This window comes from Pelophylax lessonae (assembly GCF_965119305.1).
Source record: "Pelophylax lessonae genome assembly, chromosome: 5".
In the NCBI taxonomy this organism is placed as follows: domain Eukaryota; kingdom Metazoa; phylum Chordata; class Amphibia; order Anura; family Ranidae; genus Pelophylax; species Pelophylax lessonae.
The window spans coordinates 165,575,709-165,596,550 of record NC_138772.1 but is presented as its reverse complement, the minus strand read 5'-3'; the positions used below and the strand labels follow the sequence as shown (position 1 = coordinate 165,596,550).

Here is a 20,842-nt window from a genome sequence, read left to right as displayed (position 1 = left end):
AAGGCACTGTACCCAAGTGGACTGATCGACCAGCCTGCTGGATTTTACATGTGATTATCGCTAGCTGCTAATATAGCCGCTAGCAAAAATCACCGTCCTCTCCCAGCCGGGACGGCTCCCCCCCCCCCCCACTGCCGGAAGAATACAATGGCTCAGTGGAAGGGATTCCCCTGTCAACACTGTCTGTGGTTGCATAAAATAAATTTTGCTCTATCTTAGGCCTGCATTACGCTTTCTTTAGTTAACCTTTTTTGCAGAAGTTTTTAATTAACATGGCGCCTAAGGCAGGGCTTACACTGAGCCAATTTCTTTCCTGCAAACACAGTCAGTGGTGACAGGGTAATCTCTCCAACCCAGCTATTGTATTCTTTCAACGGGGGGAAGCCGCCCCCTCCGGGAGAAGACCACACCAGCCGCTAGTGATAATCGCATGTAGAATGCAACAGGCTGGTTGTACCCAAGTTGATCGATCGATCAACTTGGTACATTCAGCCTGCCCATACACGGTTCAAAGCATGAACCGGCCGAGATCCAAATCGTCTATGGCCAGCATAAGCAACATACTGTTTTAGGCATGTGCAGGTTGCTGGTATAGTAGAAATTTTCCAGTGGCCTCATAGACTTGATTGGCTCTAAATAGTCACATGCAGTTTAGTGTGTGTTAAATGTTAAGGGAAGATATTTTTTCAGCTGCCATTATTCACAGTAACTTTGGAAATTAACAGTACTTTGCAATTAATTTTTTTAAATGGAGCCTAAATTACATATTCAATAAAGCCCCAACTTGTCCTCTCCAGCACTTACAAAGAATAAAAACGCTGACCTCTTGAGCTGAGGAATTCTTGCTGCAGTTTCTAATAGTCCAATGCAGTGTTTTGGGGTGCCCCCTACCCTTCTGATTGAAGTACTGCACCTGCACTAGTCAGCTGTATGGGTTTTAATGGGCTGTCTATAATTGGTTTCAGAATTTAATATGGCAGTGTCAGCACTTTACTGATGGTGTAAAGTGTATGTAAAGGCATTTTTTTTCTTTGCTTTGGGTAAAATAATTTGTGAAGGTTATAGAGTCTACAAGCTACGCTGCCAATTATTGAAAATTGATCACACCCTATGTACTGACGAGCTATCTCATTTCTTGAGGCAGTAAAAAGCCAGGAAAGTACAAATCACCCCTAAATGACCCCTTTTTGGAAAGTAGATATTCTAAGGTATTTAGTAAGAGGCATGGTGAGTTTTTTGAAGTTGTAATTCTTTCCCACAATTCTTTGCAAAATGAAGATTTTGTTTTTTTTCCCACAAAATGGTCATATTACCAAGTTATTTCTCATACATTGTATAGGCATACTTGCAATGACACCCCAACATATATTCTGCTACTCCTCCTGAGTATGGCAATACCACATGTGTGAGACTTTCACATAGCCTGGCCACATACAGAGGCCCAACATCCAAGTAGCACCTCCAGCTGTTCTAGGAGCAAAAATGACACTTATGATTTCCTGACAACCAATCACAATTTTGAAGGCCCTGGAGCACCAGGACAATGGAAATGCCCACAAAATGACCCCATTTTTGAAAGCAAACACTCAACACATTATCTAGGAGGCATAATGCGTCTTTTGAACATGTCAAGTTTTTGGAAAATGTGGAAAGAAAGTGAAAACGCATTTTCATTTTTTTTTTTTTTTTTTTACACGAATTTATAAGATATTTCTAACGCATAGCATGTACATAGCAAAAATGACACCCCAAAATACATTCTGCTACTCCTCCTGAGTATAGCGATACCACATGTGTGACACTTTTACACAGCCTGGCCATGTACAAATGCCCAACATGCAGGGAGCCCCGTCATTTCCTAACTACCCATTACATTTTTGTGAGGCATGCATGAGCACTGATGTGGCACGGATGAGCACTGATGTAGTACTGATGTGGCACGGATGAGCACTGACGTGGCATGTATGTGGCACGTATGAGCACTGATGTAGCACTGACGTGTCACGGATGAGCACTGACATGGCATGGATGTGGCATGGGTAGGCAGAGATGAGGCATGGATGTAGCACGGATGGGCATGAATGAGGCATGATTGAGGCACAGATTGGTATGATTGAGGCATGACCTGAGATATGATTGAGGCATGGATGGACATGATTGAGGCATGACCTGAGGTATGATTGAGGCATGGATGGACATGACTGAGGTGTGATTGAGGCAGGGGATGAGCTGTGCTGCAGCCTTCCTCCTCTCCTCTCCTCGCATGCTGTACCAATCTCTGTGTACAGCGTGCGAGGAGAGAACTGAATTAGACATGCGCCGGTTTGTTGACAACTAATCGCGCTGTCATCGGCCCTTTACCACGTTCCGTGATGCGCCGGGTCCAATCAGTACTGATCAGTACGCTCGCAGTTGGTTCAGGCTTCCTCTAGGTTTGTAACAGTCAGTACAGAGATACAACCACAAAGCTGGAGGAGGATACTGCAGGAGCCTGACATCTTATCTGGTGATCAGGGGTGCAATGATCTGCAGGCTCATATAAAAAAAAAAATCTAGTATTTTTTTATTTTATACCTGCAAAATCATGTGCATTTTATTTATTTTATTAATGGTAAACTTAGCCTTTAATATATCATCGATGGTTTCAGAGGAACCTTCCCTACTCAAGTTCCCACTTCTGTCACATAACTAAGTGTCATACTCATACAGAGATTAGCGAAAGACCCCTGACTGTGAGTAAGACCTTTATGATGGGTTTTTCAGTGTACTGCTTTTGGGTAGAGATGTTGGAGGTGATTAGAAACCATACAATTAATTGTGGAACCCCTTATTTTAAGTTGTGGAGCCTCCCAGTTGGCCTTAGCCCCCGTTCACATTGGAGCGACTTGTCATGCGATTTGACAGGTCAAATTGCATGGCAAGTCTCCTACTGCCGGCAATCGCACTGTTCAAATCGGTGCAAAGCCCACTTTGTGGTGCCGCAACGATTTCGAGTGCAACTTGAATAGACATCTGTGTATGAAGCTGCAGTAAATGTGAGTAAATGTCTTACTGAGTCGTACTGAGATGCGGCTTTGAAATTGTGCTATATCAGATGAAGTTGCACAATTTCAAAGCCACAGTCAATGTGAACGGGGGCCATTCAACAGTAAGTGGGAAAAAAGTTGATAAGTTAATTATCAGTGCTAGATATGTGTCAGACTCTTTGAACTTTGCCAAGAACTTCAGACGTACAGCTGATCAGCAGGTATACAGCCAAATCTATTGGCTGTAACCTGCTGAGAGACTCCTGACTAACACGCAGCACAGGTCAGCAGGGGGCTCTCACATGTGCGCCTCTAAACCAGGAAGTACACCAAATCAGCCTTGCAGGAGACACAGGATAAACCCCAGCTTACTTTGCTTCAATCTGCTTCAATCTCACCACATAGTGGTAAGTAGATACCCTAAGGGGGATACCCCGAAGCCGCAAGAATAAGCATCCAGTTCCTGCTATTTCAAAGGACTGTTATATGGACTGTTTGCACATAGATTGCATTTGATGAGTTTTACATTGTAATATTTGCACTTTTTATGAGTTGGTTATTTTGCACAGTATTTGCACTTATCGGCACTTTATTGATGGTTGATTCATCACCATTTTAGCTTATGATATTGGTTTTTATGAACACATATTTATTTCATTATTTATAGCAGCGCTGCAATCACTGACCCCGATGTACGGGTATGTCACGGTGAGTGGGGCTGCCCTACCAGCAGGAAATGTATTGCTGACTGTCGGCAAGGGATTAATGAGCATTGCTTCATTCTTCATAATCAAAATACATGTGCACAAGCCCTTACACTTACACATTACTTGGTAGGCATACGGTAAAAAAAATATATCTGATGCTAGTTTCACTTTAGGAATATAAGGATCACATAACCCTGCTAATACATTTTTGTATTTATTTAGGTCCTCCATACTGAGTGAAGTTTCCACTAGGTCTCGTTCTAAGTTACCCTCTGGAAAGAATGTGCTGGTGCTTGGTAAGTAAAAAAACAAAAAAAATCTGGGGCCCTAATCATACAGTATTTGTTGCTTACCTAAATAAGATGGGTTGTTTTTTCCATTATGCGTTTTAGAATGGATCGCTGTGACAATGCGCAATAAGCATGTTAAGATGGAGAACAGCTGTGGCGCCCAATGAAAGCACAGCCCAGTATACTGACTCCCAGCACACCTAGTATTTTTACTATTGTCTTAGGAGAATGAATGTATTTACTTCTCTTAAAGAAGAAAAAAAGTTTCTCTTACGTCCTCCGACAGTCGCCGCCTCTTCATATTCGTCACATATGGGGTATTAGACTTTGCTCCGAAGGAGTAGCTAGGCAACAGAATGTTAACAATAAAGCTTTTAACATATCCCACCCTCAAGGGGTGGTCCCCTCAGTCAATACCCTCCTACTTCCTGCAACCATATCTCAGTTTTAATGTCTAGCTTGTCACCTGGTTCGGTCTGCGACCAGCCAGGGTCTGGAGGAGGACCTGTCTGTCACGATGCAAACTCTACAGGAGTTTGGTTGGACGATAAATTTTCCAAAGTCGACTCTGAGTCCGTCGGTTCGTCTTCCCTACCTGGGAATGATTCTGGACTCGGTACAAGCGAAGGTCTTCCTGCCGGAAGACAAACTCAAAACTCTTCAGGAGGAAGTCAGGTCCCTCAGGGACGTTCCGCACTCGTCTTTAAGGACGTGCATGAGATGTCTGGGATTGATGGTCTCGGCCTTCGAGGCGATTCCCTTCGCCCAGTTTCACACGCGGGGTCTCCAAGCGGAGATCCTGTCCAAGTGGGACGGGCGACCTCAATCTCTGGATCTTCAAATCTCGTTGAGTCATCGCACCAGAAGAGACCTTCTGTGGTGGCTCCAGTCCCCGATGGTGTCCGGGGGCAAGTCGTTTCGTCCTATCTCGTGGACGGTGATCACCACGGATGCCAGCCTGTCGGGCTGGGGTGGTGTTCTGGGCGTTCTGTCTGCCCAGGGGACTTGGTCGGAGGGAGAGTCTTCCCTTCCGATCAACATTCTGGAATTACGTGCGATAAATCTCTGTCTTCATCGCTGGACGGACCGGCTGCAGGGCTGCCCGGTTCGGGTGCAGACGGACAATGCCACGGCGGTGGCCTACATCAACCACCAAGGGGGCACCAGGAGTGCCCGGGCGGCTCGAGAAGTGGCCGACATTCTGTCTTGGGCCGAGACTCATGTCCCGGCGATAACGGCAGTTCACATTCCGGGGGTGGAGAACTGGCAGGCGGACTATCTGAGTCGCCAGACCCTGGATCAGGGGGAATGGTCTCTTCACCCGGCTGTCTTCCAGATGTTGTGCGCGAAGTGGGGTCTTCCAGATGTGGACCTGTTCGCGTCTCGTCTCAACAACAAGGTGAGAAGGTTCGTGGCAAGGACGCGCGACCCTCGGGCAGACGCGTCGGACGCGTTAGTGGCCCCGTGGCATCAGTACGGGCTGATGTACGCGTTCCCACCGATTCAGTTGCTGTCCAGGTTCCTTCGCAGGTTACTCTCGGAACGCAGCACGGTGATTCTTGTGGCACCGGACTGGCCTCGCCGGTCCTGGTACGCAGACCTCGTGAATCTGGCGGTCGACGCCCCTTGGCGTCTACCTCTTCGAGACGATCTACTGTCTCAGGGACCGATTTACCATCCTGCTTTACAGTCGCTGGCTTTGACGGCCTGGCTGTTGAGACAGAGGTCCTGAAGGAGAAGGGTCTCTCTCCAGAGGTCGTTCATACTTTGATCAACGCGAGGAAGTCTTCCTCGGGGAAGGTTTATTACCGTACTTGGAAGGCCTATTTTGCCTGGTGTGAGTCCAGGGGGTTTTCACCCCGCACGTACTCGGTTTCCCGTGTGCTGTCTTTTCTTCAGACGGGTGTTGATCAGCGTTTGGCGCTGGCTACGATAAAGGGTCAGGTGTCCGCTGGCCGTTCTGTTTCAACGTCCCGTGGCTTCCAACTCCTTGGTTGGCACTTTTGTTCAGGGTGTGCGGCATCTGGTTCCCCCTAGGAGGGATCCTCTGCCCCCTTGGGACTTGAATCTCGTTCTATCTGTGTTGCAACGTGCTCCTTTTGAACAGATCAGGGAGATCTCGTTGTCTATGTTGTCCAAAAAGGTCGCCTTTTTGGTGGCGATCACTTCGACTCGCAGAGTGTCGGAGCTGGCGGCTTTGTCCTGCAAGTCTCCGTACCTGGTCATTCATTTGGATAAGGTGGTCTTGCGACCTAATCCTTCTTTTCTTCCGAAACGAGTTTCGGAATTCCATCTTAATGAGGATATTGTCTTGCCTTCGCTGTGCGCGAAGCCTAAACATCCAAAGGAGGTGAGATTGCATTCTCTGGATGTTGTTCGGGCGATAAGGGTTTACCTTAAATCGACTGAGTCTTTTCGAAAGACGGACTCCTTGTTTGTTCTTCCAGAGGGTCCTCGGAAGGGCATGGCGGCTTCGGCCTCTACCATCGCCAAATGGATCCGGCAGACCATTGAACAGGCCTATGCTTTGCAGGGGAAGGTTCCTCCTGTACCTGTGAAGGCGCACTCTACTAGATCTTTGAGTACGTCTTGGGCCTGTCGTCATGGGGCTTCTGTAGCCCAGGTGTGTAAGGCGGCGACTTGGTCGACCGTACACACTTTCACAAAGTTCTACAAAGTAGATGTTCAGGCATCGGCGGATGCTTCCTTTGGCCGCAAGGTTCTTAGTGCGGCTGTTCCCTAGGGTCCCTTGTTAGGGACTCCTGGCTGTTGGGATAAGTTTTGTATCCCCTGGTTTTTTGTCTTTTCCTGGGTTGTTGCTCCTGTTGAGCACTTGTTTTTTACTGTTGCCCAGCTGGTTTCCTTCCTTTGGTAAGGTTCCTTTCTTTGATGCGGAGACTGCGTTGCCTTTTCGGCGCGGATGCGTTTCCCACCCCTCATGTTTGCACTGCTTTGGGACGTCCCCATATGTGACGAATATGAAGAGGCGGCGACTGTCGGAGGACGTAAGAGAAAACTGAATTTTTGTGAAATCTTACCTGTAAAATTCCTTTCTCTGAGTCCTCCGACAGTCGCCGCCCCCGCCCCTCTTTTGGGGTTTGGTTGTATACTCTACTGCTATTCCACTAAAACTGAGATATGGTTGCAGGAAGTAGGAGGGTATTGACTGAGGGGACCACCCCTTGAGGGTGGGATATGTTAAAAGCTTTATTGTTAACATATTCTGTTGCCTAGCTACTCCTTCGGAGCAAAGTCTAATACCCCATATGTGACGAATATGAAGAGGCGGCGACTGTCGGAGGACTCAGAGAAAGGAATTTTACAGGTAAGATTTTACAAAAATTCCGTTTTTCTTAGTTTTTATCAAGATTTATTTTTCAACCAGCAAGTTGCTGCAGAACCAGAAGGGCTCATTTTTCAGCTTTCCAGATCCTCAGGATTGCCACAAAATACCCGGCCCCCCAGAGAAGAAGCAATGGCCGACCTTTAATGTGTCTTTTGTCACTGAACTCTGTGTGAGGCTCATGTCTAGGTATACCTATAGTGCATTGTGTTGAATCTGAGCTGCAGAGTGATTTACAGGTCAAGGGCTGATTATTATGATTATTAATATTATGAACTAATTATACAGCAGGGACTATCCCTAGACCATCCCTCTCACGTGGAGCCAATTGAATATTTAGTCTACTAGCCACCAAATTGGTGTAGATTTCCGTGCCAGAGAGTATGCATGAAAAAACACAATTAGGAAGATTCCCAGAATGAAAACCGGTACTTCGGGCAATACTATTAGTTTGACTATAAGAAAAAAGTTACTTTTATTTGGACATCAAAAAGTATTAAAAACAATTCCATAAATGAAACCACCACCCAACACACAATATATTAAAAAAGTGACGTTGTCTTACATATTAAAAGCACCAAGAGTCCGGACTCAGATGGCAAAAGTAGACAGGCAAAGCCGCTTAAAGTGGAGTTCCACCCTCGGAAAGTTTTTTTAAAATAAAAATACCTCCGGGACAGTCGGGGCTAGTGCATTCCATAATGGATAACCTCTGAACTGTCCTGTGTTGCACTTACCTTTTAGAAGAAATACTTACCTTGAAAATGTCTTGTCCAGCGCTGCCATCTCCGGTGTGGGCAGCTGAAGCCAGCGCGTCCTCTTCGCCGTCCTCTTCTGTGTCCTCTTCGTCCCAGAATGCCCTGCACCGGTCCCGCTCGTCACTTTCGGTGCAGGCGCGTCATTCCTGCATACGTGCATGCCCAGAAGCTGTTTTGCAGTGAATGACGCGCCTGCACCGGTGTAGCGTGAGAATTACCTACCCGTGAGAAAAACCTACCCCTCGTCACTTCCGGTTCACGGCACTGTATGGAATGCAGCCGTTACATTAAAACAACTGGGCTGCAATACGAATCATCTCCGCTCCTGTGCCTGTCACTTCCCTGCTCTCGGCAAGTAAATATAAAAGCGGCGGCGGGTGTATGTAAACATAAATCACGGAGACGCCAGCCGCTTTTATATTTACTTGCCGAGAGCAGGGAAGTGACAGGCACAGGAGCGGAGATGATTCGTATTGCAACCCCGCTGTTTTATTTAACCGCCGCCTGGGTAGGTTTTTTTCCACGGTACACCGTCCTATTTCCATACTAGTGCGCATGCGCACTAGTCTGCTCCTCTGTTGTCCCTTTAGGTATCCGGCCCTGTGAGCATGCGCACTGCTGCGCTGCTCAGCTGTTCCTGGCCGGAAGTGACGAGGGGTAGGTAATTCTCACGCTACACCGGAACTGACGAGCGGGGCCGGTGCAGGCGCATTGATTCCTGGGAGCGATGATGTGCAGCTCCCAGGAATCAATGCGAGCAGGAAGTGACGGCGCGGGCCACGGCCGGAGAGAGAGAGGAAGAGGAAGTAAGGTGAGTATATTTTCTTCTAAAACAAGGTAAGTAAAGAAAAAAAAATTGTGATTATCCATTTATTTTTCAGGTGAAAGAGAGCAAGCAAATGGGGGAAAAATTACTTTTTTAAGGGTGGAACTCCACTTTAAACTCATCTCACTGCACCAATGTTCTCTCCCAGAGCCAACCGGCTCATAACCATTAAAGGATAACTCCACTTTCGTGGGGGGGAAAAAAAAATAGCAAATTAAGAAAAAACAATATAGTGTATACAATTGCGACACAAATCATATTGTGATAGAATGTTATTGAAAATTATCTTTCCTTTTCAATCTGCAGCTGTTGTAATTTTCTGAAAATGCAATATGGCTACCGGGAGCTGTTCTGTAAAAGGAATGTGTACCGACCACACCCCAGAAACATAATTTCCTGCTTGTGTGATTGGCTCACCAATTTTCCCAGAAGTCTGCACTAAGATACAAGTCAGATTTCTGGCATCCCCTGCAACAGAAATGTCATTTTTGGTGAGATACTCCCAATAGGAACACGTCCAAAGGGATGCAGGCCCAGCAGTTTTCCTCATTAGTGCTCTGCAGCTGCCACAGCTGATTGATAATTATGAAACCACTCCCATTTCACTCACTCGCTATAGAGGAACAAACCATGATTCCTTCAGAATAACAAAAGGTAGGAATCTGCAACAAAGGTTGTTCCAATCCCTGCAATCTACAGAGATCACCCAGATGGGAATGTTTTTTTTCTCAACAAAAGTGGAATTACGCTTTAATAAAACAACCATTTGGTTAGTAATAGGAGAGTTACCCTCTGTGGAGATACTTTGTGTTAATCCCACCAATCGCTACAATTTGTTACAATCTAGCTATTGAAGTGTCGAATTAGACATCCTTTATGGTGGGTAAAAGTAATTATTTTCTTTCTGCATTGTTGTTGACAGGTTTTTATAGATGTATTAGCTCGCACGTTTTAGGTTGATTTAAAGGGGCAGTGCCTTTCTTTTTATTTTATATCTTGATTATCACTATGATGTGGTTGACACTATTAAAGGGACAGCAGCCTTATATTGATCTTTATAGGTTTAGGCACTAAGTTAGTTATTTGGCGCCCTTATATTTGTTATTGTTTTCAAAAAAGTAACTTTTTGCTTATAGTCATACTAAGGCTCCATTCCCACCTGAGCGCATTGTTTTCAGGCGTTTTTCGGGCGTTTTTTTCCTTCAGGGGACAAAACACTCAGATGTGAACAGGGGCCTTTGAAATGAATGGGATTTTGCTTGTTGGGTGTTTTGGATTTTCAGAGATGAGCGTTTTATGAGCTGAAAAACGCTCAGGTGTGAACAGGGCCTAATAGTATTGCCTGAAGTACCTGCTTTCATTCCGGTAATCTTCCCAATATGTGTTTGTTTTTTTTGTTTTTTATTATTATTATATAGGATTTATATAGCAGCAACAGTTTACGCAGAGCTTTACAATGAAAACGGGAAGAGCACAATCGCAATACAGTTCAATAGATAAGGAATAGGAGGGCCCTGCTCATGGAGCTTACAATCTCTAAAGGGAGGGGGAGGTGGTACAAAAGGGAATCGCTGCAGGGGTTGATGTGATGGCGGTGACTCGAGAACAGTTCTTAGGTTGAGGTGGGTAGGATTCCCTGAATAAGTGAGTTTTCAAGGATCGCCTAAAGGCAGACAGAGTAGGAGTTGACCGGACATACTGGGGCAGAGGAAGTTCCAGAGGATGAGAGAGGCTCTGATGTGCACCTGGCTGGTGGAACCCTGTCCTATGGGGTATGCCCACCAGGCACCAGGGCGGCAAAGACTGGCAGGAGCGCTATGCTCCCTGGATCATGTCTCCCTGATGTGCCTGAATGAGGTGCTGCAGGCCCCTTTTTGTGGACCTCTGCTGCCTTGAATATGGATTTTGCTTGTGTTTTACACAGAGCCTGGTGCATACAGTCATATTCCCCCAAAAGTTAAACTTACTGGGCTGTGGCCACGACCTAATCGGTTGCATATCTGATGGCATAGGAAGAGGGGAACTGCACCAGTTTAATTTGCCACTGAAGTGACCTGCCTTTTTAAGCTGCATGGCTCTGGGTCCTTCTGGTGCTGTGGAAGTCACCTCTGTGGTGGCCATACTGCTTCTAAGCTCATACTATCTTATCTGAGTGCGCACAAACCTCATTGTTTTTCTGCCATCTCCTCTGCACCTGCTTCTATGATCCTCTGGATGGTACCCGGGCTTCTTGCTGTTCTACAGGTGACCTGGTCCTAAACCACATTGACTTTTCCTGCTCTTCCTTATGGGCTGTCTCTCACATTGTTCTAGTATTTCAGGTCATTGGAGCAAGGGCAGCAGTCCTGGAGGCCTGGCCAGCTTGTGATGTACTAAGAGTGCTGGGGGGGGGGGGGGGGGGCATGCATTAAACCTAACACGGATAGTCCAGGTCATTGTCCCCTCCCTGAGTTGCAGCACTCCTCCTGAGTTTTCTTTACTTCTTCAGGAATGAATGAATATGAAAACCCAATATTTCATATTGCTGAAAATGTGCCTGCTGTACCATGTACTTGTATGAGAGTCTCCTGTTCTCTTTGTATTCCTCCCTTAGAGTGAAATCCCTGGTGCTCATGCCAGTCCCTCTGCTTTCCTATTAATAACGGACTACACTAAGCATGAGAACACAGTGTGGTCAGTTTTCTAGCTGTGCTGAGAACTCTGCCTGCTCTCCTCTAATGACCAGACTTGTCCAACACACACACCCAGCGCCATTCACAGGGAAGACCAGTGTACTGCTGTTTCTCCTCCCCTAACTCTTACGCAGCTGAGAACAGAAGGTATTTGATCTCTTGTATAACAAAAAAGGGGGAAAAAAGGTGTTTATCATTTTTTTTATATCTATACACAATTATTTTCCCTGTCATTTCTATTTTAAACTGAATGTTTTTTTTTTTTTTTTTTTTACAAGGTGAGGGTTTACATTTACCTTAACCATTCCTCAGGCTTGCCAAGGGAACAAATCTCATCTACTATGTCTGTGTTTACAGACAAAATTGGAACAATGATTGCTGACTCAGAGGCCACAAGTATTTTTTCCATGCCCTCTCCTCTAGTGTCTCTTTGAATACCCTATGGCAGCAGTTGCTTCTGCTATGTCCGCTGAGGATAATTGTGTATCATCCTTATCTGTGGGTAAGATATGAGGAGTTGCAGTCCTCAGACATTACTCCAAAATGTAAAAATAACATTTACATCCTATTGATGCAGTCTGTACATGCCCAGATTTAGAGCTGCCTGTGTCGACTTTACCTAAAGTGACTAGCCTGGGTTCTCTGAAGAGCCCTCAATCTGTTAAGAATATGTTAACCCTACACTTCACATTCCTAATATGTGCTTGCTGTATCATGTACTTGCTGACCTGTACACTCTGTGCTTTCATTCAAAACTGACCACACTAGGCATAAGAGCACAGTGTGGTCAGTTTTCTGGCTGTGCTGGGAACTTAGCCTGCTCTCCTCCAATGATCAGACTTCTGCTGATACGCCAACTCCCCCTCCCCCCCCACACACAGCCATTCACCGGGAAGATTAGTGTGCTGCTGTTTCTGCTCTCCTAGCTCTCTGAGGTCTTTTTGCAGCTGAGAGCAGAAGGTATATGATTACCTAGTACAAAAAAAAGGGGGGGGGGGGTATTTATAATTTTATATTTATACACAAATGTTTTGCCTTTCATTTCTATTTTAAACTAAATATGTTGTTTTACAAGGTAAGGCATATATGTTTAGACTTTTTCAGTGCATTCCTTATTGCATCGAGTCCTGGATTGTGATTGGCCTAACCTGGAAAAGTTTTTTGGTATGGGTTTTGCCTGTTAAAAAAACTCAGCCACTGAAATTGTGTTGTCTGATGCCTGGATCACCTCTGAAGTATTGAAGACTCATTGTTTTATTCTACCATTTTATCACCATGTGTTTTTTCCCTTTTTTATAAGAAGTCCAAATAAAATTAAAAAAAAAACCTCAACCGTGGCCTTTTTTAACAAGACTCTGACTGCCCTTGCTAGCAGATATTGCTATACACAAAATATCCAGAATGGCCTTATTCTGATTTCAGTTGTTGTAATAGTGCCTTATTTCTTCCTGAGACCTCTATGCCTGCCTTGAATATAGCAGATACAATTATTACAGACAACCTTCATCAGATTGCTGAACTCACCAAACACTTAACTTGCAGGAATATCTTTAATGCATGCAGAAGGGGAAGCGTTTGTGCATCTGATTTTTAACCTCTTCAAAACTTAGAAGTGTTTTTTTCCATGGCCTCGCTATTGTTTGCCTCTTTGCCAAAAAGGTGTGAGTAATTAGGGTTGGTTCCCGACAGGAAACATTTGCAATAGGTTTGTTTAGAAGTGCTTCCCATGGATCTTTCCGATGTACATGGAGAACTGTATTGACCAGCGTGTATGCTCTAATCCATAACCTCCAAACCTTGGGACAGGTCCTTTTTTATATTTTTCTTAGCCTCCAGGTCCAAGGCAGAGCCTAGAACTCTGTTCCGCTATAAGTCCTGAATTCCAAAAAGTCCTCCAAGTCCACGAGCAAGGCCTTCTAATAATGGGTGCTCCCAATTTTCAGAGTGGAGGCTTGGTGGCCATCTGGTCCCAGGACATTTTAGATGTTTGGGTACAGAACGTTGCATCCTAGTCTAAAAACTAGAATGTGTTTCTGCCTCAGCCTTGCTTTTTGTCAAATTTTGCCCACATCCCCACAAAGATTGGTGGACTTTCATGGTATGCTAGTGCAGCTTCTTTCTAATGGGGTCATAGCCATTGTCCCAGATTATGAGGTTTTAAGGCTTCCTTTCAGACCTGTTTACCCTCCTCTGCTCTGTTCTCAGGACATCCCCTTAGTGCAGTGGTGTCCAACATTTTTCAAAGAGGGCCAGACTTGATGAAGTGAACATGCGTGAGGGCATATATATATAATATATATATATAATATATATATATATAATATATATATTATATATATATATTAAAAAGCATCAATGCTTTATGAATAAAATCACACTTACATAAACAATCAGTATTGTAGAGGTGACACCTCCTTGGTCAGCTCCACAAGATCCTCGGTCGGCTTGTCCAGGTGGCTGTGTGCGGTGAAGGAGAGAAGGAATGCAGTTTCCAAATTATTCCGCACTCCCACGCAGTCGTGGGCAGCGCCAGCCAGATAGAGCAGAGCGGGGGGCGGAGCGGGACTCAGCGGGACTCGGGTGCTGCCGAAGGAGGCCAGAGGCCCTGCCCCCAAGCCATCGCATCTGCATCGGGCGGGATGTGAGATGTCTCAGAGAGAGACATTGACAAAAGTCAGCGGTGTCTCTGGGGGCCGTATGGAACTAAAGGACGGGCTGGACTTTGGACATGACTGCCTTAGTGGGTTATCTGGATGAAATTCTTATGAGGGAACAGTTGACTCAGGATCTGTCATCCAATGTCCAATGAACCGCACAGACCCTACAGAGACTTAAGTGTATCCTAAATCTCCAGTACCAGCAATTAAACCTCTCACTGCTTGGAGTATCGTATCCCTTCCTGATCTTAGACATGGCTCAGTCCAAATTTTTCTTCTCTTCGACTAACTCTAGTCTCTCCTCCCCACTATCAGACTCAGTAATCCATGAGCCGTGCATGAGGGTCTTGGGCCTAATGGTGTCTTACTCAAGGCAGATCCATCTGCCTAATTTCACTCCAGAGTGTTGAAATTCAACATTTATTTTCAGCATGGAACAAGAGAGTGCAGCCTCTGGATCATTCCATATGCCTGGCCAGCAGCACCAGGTTTGCCCTTGCATGGTGGCTCCAAAAATCCTTCTTCCCAATGGTTTAAAAGGTGCTCACGATGGATGCCAACCTATTGGGCTGGGAAGGAGTCCTAGGCACTGTGTATGTACAAGTGCGGAAGCCTGCACTGCTGTGCCAATTTGAAGTGAGAGCTGCCGGAAGGGGAGAAGAACCCAAAAACAGGATCATGGGGGGGGGAGGGGGGGGGTACAGTTTGGGGGTGGAGGGATCTATTTTTACCATGTTATGCTGTACGCTAAATTCTAGTATAACATGGTGCAAAAGAATTAGGCTTTAGGTCCCTTGCCCCAGAGCACATGTAAACAAAGAAGCTGGTGTAATTAAAGTGTTACTAAACCCACAACAGTAAAAATCCATCTGTAAATACAGTAAAGCACGCTTGCTATACTCACGGTGGAACCTGCGCATTGTGTAAAAAGGCTGTTTGATCCTATCTCCTCTGATCCTCCCCTTCTTCTACGGTCCCCTATCCATATCCTGGTAGTACAGGGCCTTGGGGGCACTCTCCTTATGCCCAGTGTGGTGTGTATTGCTAGAGAGTGTGTGTTTTTTTTTTTTTTTTTTTTTTTGAGGGTGCATGTGATCAGCACAGAGCCAATCAGCACTGTCCAGACAGAGGGTCAAGGGGCAAGCAGCCTCATAGGAAAGTCAGAGGAGAAAAAAAGCTCCTTCTACAAGCTTTAACCAGTGCTTGGCCGGACACTGATAAAACTCAAAAGACTGAAGGTATTTAGCAGTTTATATTTACTAAAATAATTGCATTTCCATGTTCTGTGTACTGTGGGAGGCCAGATATAGTGAATGCAGTGTCCTGGGTTTAGTAACGCGTTAATGCCCTTATATGGACACATGCCCATATTTAATCATCGTCTGCTTCCTACTACTCCCTCACCTGTTTAAGTTCTGGTGCTTGAATGATGTCCGAGCTTAGTCAGGGAAAAGTCATGGCACTGCCTCACGTCTGTGTTTGGTGATTGGTCACTCAGGCCAGAGCGCTGTCACATAAGGAGGTCCCCCTCCACCCATACCCAGAGCCCTGCTTGGACAGTGCTTGGATGGGTAAGTATACATGTTGGGAGTAGAGGCAGCTATGTGCAGACAATGTCATTTTCCTATATGAAAATTTGAGTTCATAGTGGGTGAATGTGCTTATCTGTACCTATGGAGGAGGAAGGTGGGAGCAATCCGTTCTTCCTTCTAACAGGCTCTGCTAGGGAATGTTGTACACAACCATATTAGGCGAATAGTCTTGCATGTCTGTAGGCAACTTTAATAAGCCCTATTCCACATGGAATGCTCATGTCTGGCAATTGGTATTTGTAGCCGGTGTCTAAAATAATCACTATAACACTACTGGAATTTTATAGTGGAGGTTCATTAAATTTCTTGATATTAAAGAAGGAACTTATTTGTTTAATTTCAATAAAGCCAACTTCTGCTTCGGCTTTTTCTTTGAAGTTGTGTTAGTTGAAGTTACTTGCAAGATAATAGGCAGCATTGCTGTGGTTGTGATTTTTCTTATTGGTTTGTGGTACGAACACAGTTTACATATGCGTACACCTGACTTATTGTATGCGTTAGGTTGGCGTGTTAAAATTATTTTTTACGCTTACACTGACTTTTTTTTTTTACTTTTTGATCACTTTCATTCTTATCACAAGAAATATAAACAACCCTTGCGATAGAAATTAGGCATGACTGGTCCTCTTTATGTAGACATTTGGGGTCTAAAGGACTCCAGAACTCTCCTCTATCTTTGAAAGCATCAGATCAAAGAAAAGAAAAACATTTTTTGATCTTCTGCTTTCAAAAAAAAAAACTGTTTACAACCATCGCTCTGGTCCTCCTAGATCATTAAGGTGGGGAGAGATGATCTGGTCTCTCCTCACCTCTGTGGCCAGCCGCAAAACCCCCCTGGTGAGAACGGTAAGCCCGAGAAATACTATAGAGTGGAGAGAGGTGGGAGAGTGACTCCTCCCACTGCTTCTAAAAGCAATCCAGTGGCTAATAAGCCACTCGGTTCACTTTTATCAGAAAAAGAAAAGAAAATACCGGGGTTATGGCTGATAGCTTTAGCCATAACCCCAGTAAACCACTTCAAACCCATAGCGTAAATGTATCTTAGGGGGTCTTGAATTGGTTAAAGAATATGTAAAGCCAACATTCCATATTCCTGATATGTGCCTGCTGCTGTACCATGTACTTGTATGAAAAAGTATCCTCTTTTCTTTTTCTTCCTTTGTGTGAAATCCCTGGTGTTCCTGCCAGTCTCTACTTTCCTATTAAAAACTGACCACACTAGGCATTAGTGTGGTCAGTTCTCTAGCTAGGCTGAGAACTCGGCTGCTCTCCTCCAATATTCAGACCTGTACTGATTATCCCCCCCCCCCCCTTGCACAGCCATTCACTGGGAAGACCAGTGTACTGCTGTTTCTTCTCCCCTGCTCCGTATGCAGCTGAGAGCAAGGGAGTATGTGATTACTTATAAAAAAAAGGGGGGAAAAAGGTATTATATTTTTATATATGTATACACAAATGTTTTGCCTTTCACTTCTTTTTAAACTAAATGGGTTATTTTACAAGGTGAGGGTTTACATATGCTTTATAGAGCTGGCAATTACCTGCGGTGCTTGCTGATGGATGCACACAAAGAAATGTATTTAGTAGTACAGACCATATTTTCCCTGGGCACAGTAACTTATAACCTCTCTTTGCCTTTGAGTTTCATACAGCTTTAAACCATGCTTGTAATCCGTGTAATGGTGATTGTTACAGTTTAAACTAATAGAACGTTCATCATAATGGTAAATGTAATGTATAGTTAATGTTATTAATTTCTCTATTGTCATCAAATGATTACAGGTGAAGATGGAGCTGGCAAGACAAGTTTGATAGGAAAGCTGCAGGGGATAGAAGAGTACAAGAAAGGAAGAGGAATGGAATATCTTTACATTAACGTCCATGATGAAGACCGAGATGGCAAGTAGAGCTGAAATGATGATGATCAATAATGGACAAAAACCACATAGAAACGAGTAGCTGAATATCGGCTAAACTTCCAACTAATTGCGTGTAGAAACTGAGCACAAAACCGAGCGCTTTAAATCATTCATATCAGCTACTACCCCTGAGGTAGCTACAGTCACACAAATAAGCCAGTTTGGGTTAAAGAACAACCCCAAAAGTTTTTCTTTTGTTTTAGATACGGTTTTGGAAGGTTAGATCCTCTGTCAGATAATTATTGCTGTCTTCATCCATGTTGGGGAGATTTTCTTCATGTGTTGGGGAGATTTTCTTCATGTGTTGGGGAGATTTTCTTCATGTGTTGGGGAGATTTTCTTCATGTGTTGGGAAAACTTTTCAGCAAAGACAGACAAAACCATTATTTGTAGGATAAGGAAGGGGTGCCATCTGTGCCTTCCTGTCCTCTTGGGGGGGAAAAAAAACTTTTTTTTTTTTCCTTGGCTGCAATTGAACTGAAGAAACCACAGTTATTAGTCACCGCTCAGTAAGGATTCTTGGTGGAAATAAAGTACAGCAAACGCAGTGCTAACAGCACTAACTGCTTTCTCTAGAAATGATTGAATACTTGGGCTCCTTTCACAGTTTGTGATTTGGATTGGCACCCCAAACACGATGTGATTCCTCTGCGATTGTTGCAGCAAATTGCGCCTTTTTAAATTCGCATAATGCTCCCAGGAGCTTCTTTTCGGGCGACAAACATGTATAGGGAAGCCCATTGAAATGAATAGGCTATCCCTATGCGACATGCAAAATCGTGTGTGGATCGCTCAATGAAAATCGCGAGTGGAAATACTTGTTTCCGCTACGCAAAAGTGTAAATGCAGCCTTAAGGGATAAGTTCACCTTTTAGAAAAAAATTATAAATGCTAATTTTTTTGCAAGTAAAAAAAATGTACATTTGTAATTTTTGATCTTTTGGAGCAGATCGCTGGTGCCATACAGGTCTCCTTTTTAGATGTCAGTATATCTGTGTAGCCGTACATCTCATATGGGCAAGCAGATACACTGACTGGAAGAAGTCAATGAACTACAGCAGCACTCCACAGCACCGTGGTAGTTTGTTGAGAACTACAAGCGGACAACCGCAAAGGATTTCATTCACACACAGGGCCGTGGGAATAAATGACGCTGCCGCCTGGCCACATCATCCATTCACAGTGTTCTGTGAATGGGAAAACTACAAGGTCTGACAGGCCTTTGCAGCTGTCGGCTTGTAGTTCTTAATGAACTACCATGGCGCTGTTATGTGCTATGGTAGTTCACTGAGCTTCCTTTCCCAGTGTAACTGCCTGCCTTTATCAGAGGTATGGGCAGACAGATACACAGGCAGTCTGCAGGACTGTAGCATTACCCCCACGACCTGCTGATCATGGGTGCAATGCTTTACAGGTCCATAGCAAAAAAGGTAAAGGTGAACTCATCTTTTAAGTTTTTTTTTTTCTTTTTTTCTAATTTTACAACATAATAATTTTGTTTCTTTATTGTGCTCTGATTTAATTTTGTCTTTTAGTATATTGACTTGACATGTTCATTATCACTGTATACACATAGTAACTAAAATTCTCTTTTTGTAGATCAAACCAGATGTAACGTGTGGATTTTGGATGGTGATCTTTATCACAAGGGCCTGCTGAAGTTTGCCATGGATGTCGGTAGTGTCAGGGACACATTACTTATGTTGGTGTTAGATATGTCACGGCCTTGGTTGGCCTTGGATTCACTTCAGAAATGGGCCAGTGTTGTCCGCGAACACATAGATAAACTAAAAATCCCACCTGAAGAAATGAGGGAGATGGAAGAGAAAAGTAAGTGAAGTTCTTTAAAGTGTAAATCCACCCTAAAAATAAAATCCCTGCATCAATAGATGTCCACGATTTAACACTAACCTATCTAGCCCTGTAAAGAGGAAATCAGTATACTTACCTTTTTTGAAGCCGGTTTGATCCTGTCCCCAGCAGCGGAAGCTCTGTAGAGGACACAGCCGAAAGTGAAATGAATGGGGAGTGATGTCACCCATAGACTTACTAATAGAGCTTCTGTTGTCGGATGTGTCCTCTGCACTCACCTCCACAGCAAAGCCGTGGCTGACAGCTCAGTGAGGGATTGGGTTGGATCGGCTTTAAAAAACGTAAGTATACGGATTTCTTCTTTACAGGGCTAGATAGGTTAGTGTTAGATCGTGGATGTCTGAAGATGCAGGGATTTTAGTGTTAAGGAGGACTTCTTTAGAGTGGCCATCGATGCTCAGTAAAAATCTGTCTCGCAGTAGTTTCGGAAAAAGCACAGCTTGTGACAGATTTCTTTCTTTAATTAAAAGCTTTTATTAATCCTTCCACAGAGTTGTACAGTACAAAAAAAATCTAATTTTACAGAAATCAAACCACCACAGTGACAACAAGAGAATCCACAGTACAAGTGCAACAGTCATAGTAAAAATATTAGCTTGTGACAGATTTATGTATATACCAGTAAGGTGTTTATGAATCTGTCGCATAATTGTCTCAGAAGAATTTGACAGATCCTAGAAAGATGTGGAGCCTAGAGAGATCGGAATAAGCTTCCATTCACTTCCATTCACACTGCTGCATGTTTGTAGATTTTTTGTGCATTTTCACGCATAGGGAAGCCCATTCATTTGAATGGGCCGCCTATGCGGCAAAGACGCTTAGGTATCTATTTGAGGTTTGCACATTTTTACTGTGTGTTTTGCTGTGTTTGCCAGGGGTTTTATGTGCGCAACACTTGTCTTTGTTGCCATGTTTTGGGGTGCCATTAGCAATGAATGGCACTGCAAGCACAGCATGATTTTTTTGCACTATGAAGGTGGGGAAAATCGCGACATGTGTGTTCATTGCTACACAATGCAGGCTAATACTATCGTGCATGCAGCTGACGTTTCCCAGGTTTAGGTCGCTCCTAAGGCTCCTTTTAGATTTGTGCGGCTGTGTTTTGTGTTTAGGGCAGCTCATTCATTCCCTTGGACTTCCTTACCCACAGAAACATAGGGAAAGAGATTATTAGACCCTT

General features: G+C 44.3%; 1 protein-coding gene across 1 annotated transcript in view; it reads left to right on the top strand.

Moving 5' to 3' along the window:
* DYNC1LI1 (dynein cytoplasmic 1 light intermediate chain 1) overlaps nucleotides 1–20,842 on the top strand; it is a 61,647-nt gene that overhangs the window by 9,885 nt on the left and 30,920 nt on the right. Inside the window, exons 2-4 of the mRNA XM_082259467.1 lie at nucleotides 3,956–4,029; nucleotides 17,654–17,770; nucleotides 19,390–19,620. Of these exons, the coding sequence (XP_082115593.1) occupies nucleotides 3,956–4,029; nucleotides 17,654–17,770; nucleotides 19,390–19,620 (422 nt within the window). The remainder of the gene's footprint in view (nucleotides 1–3,955; nucleotides 4,030–17,653; nucleotides 17,771–19,389; nucleotides 19,621–20,842) is intronic.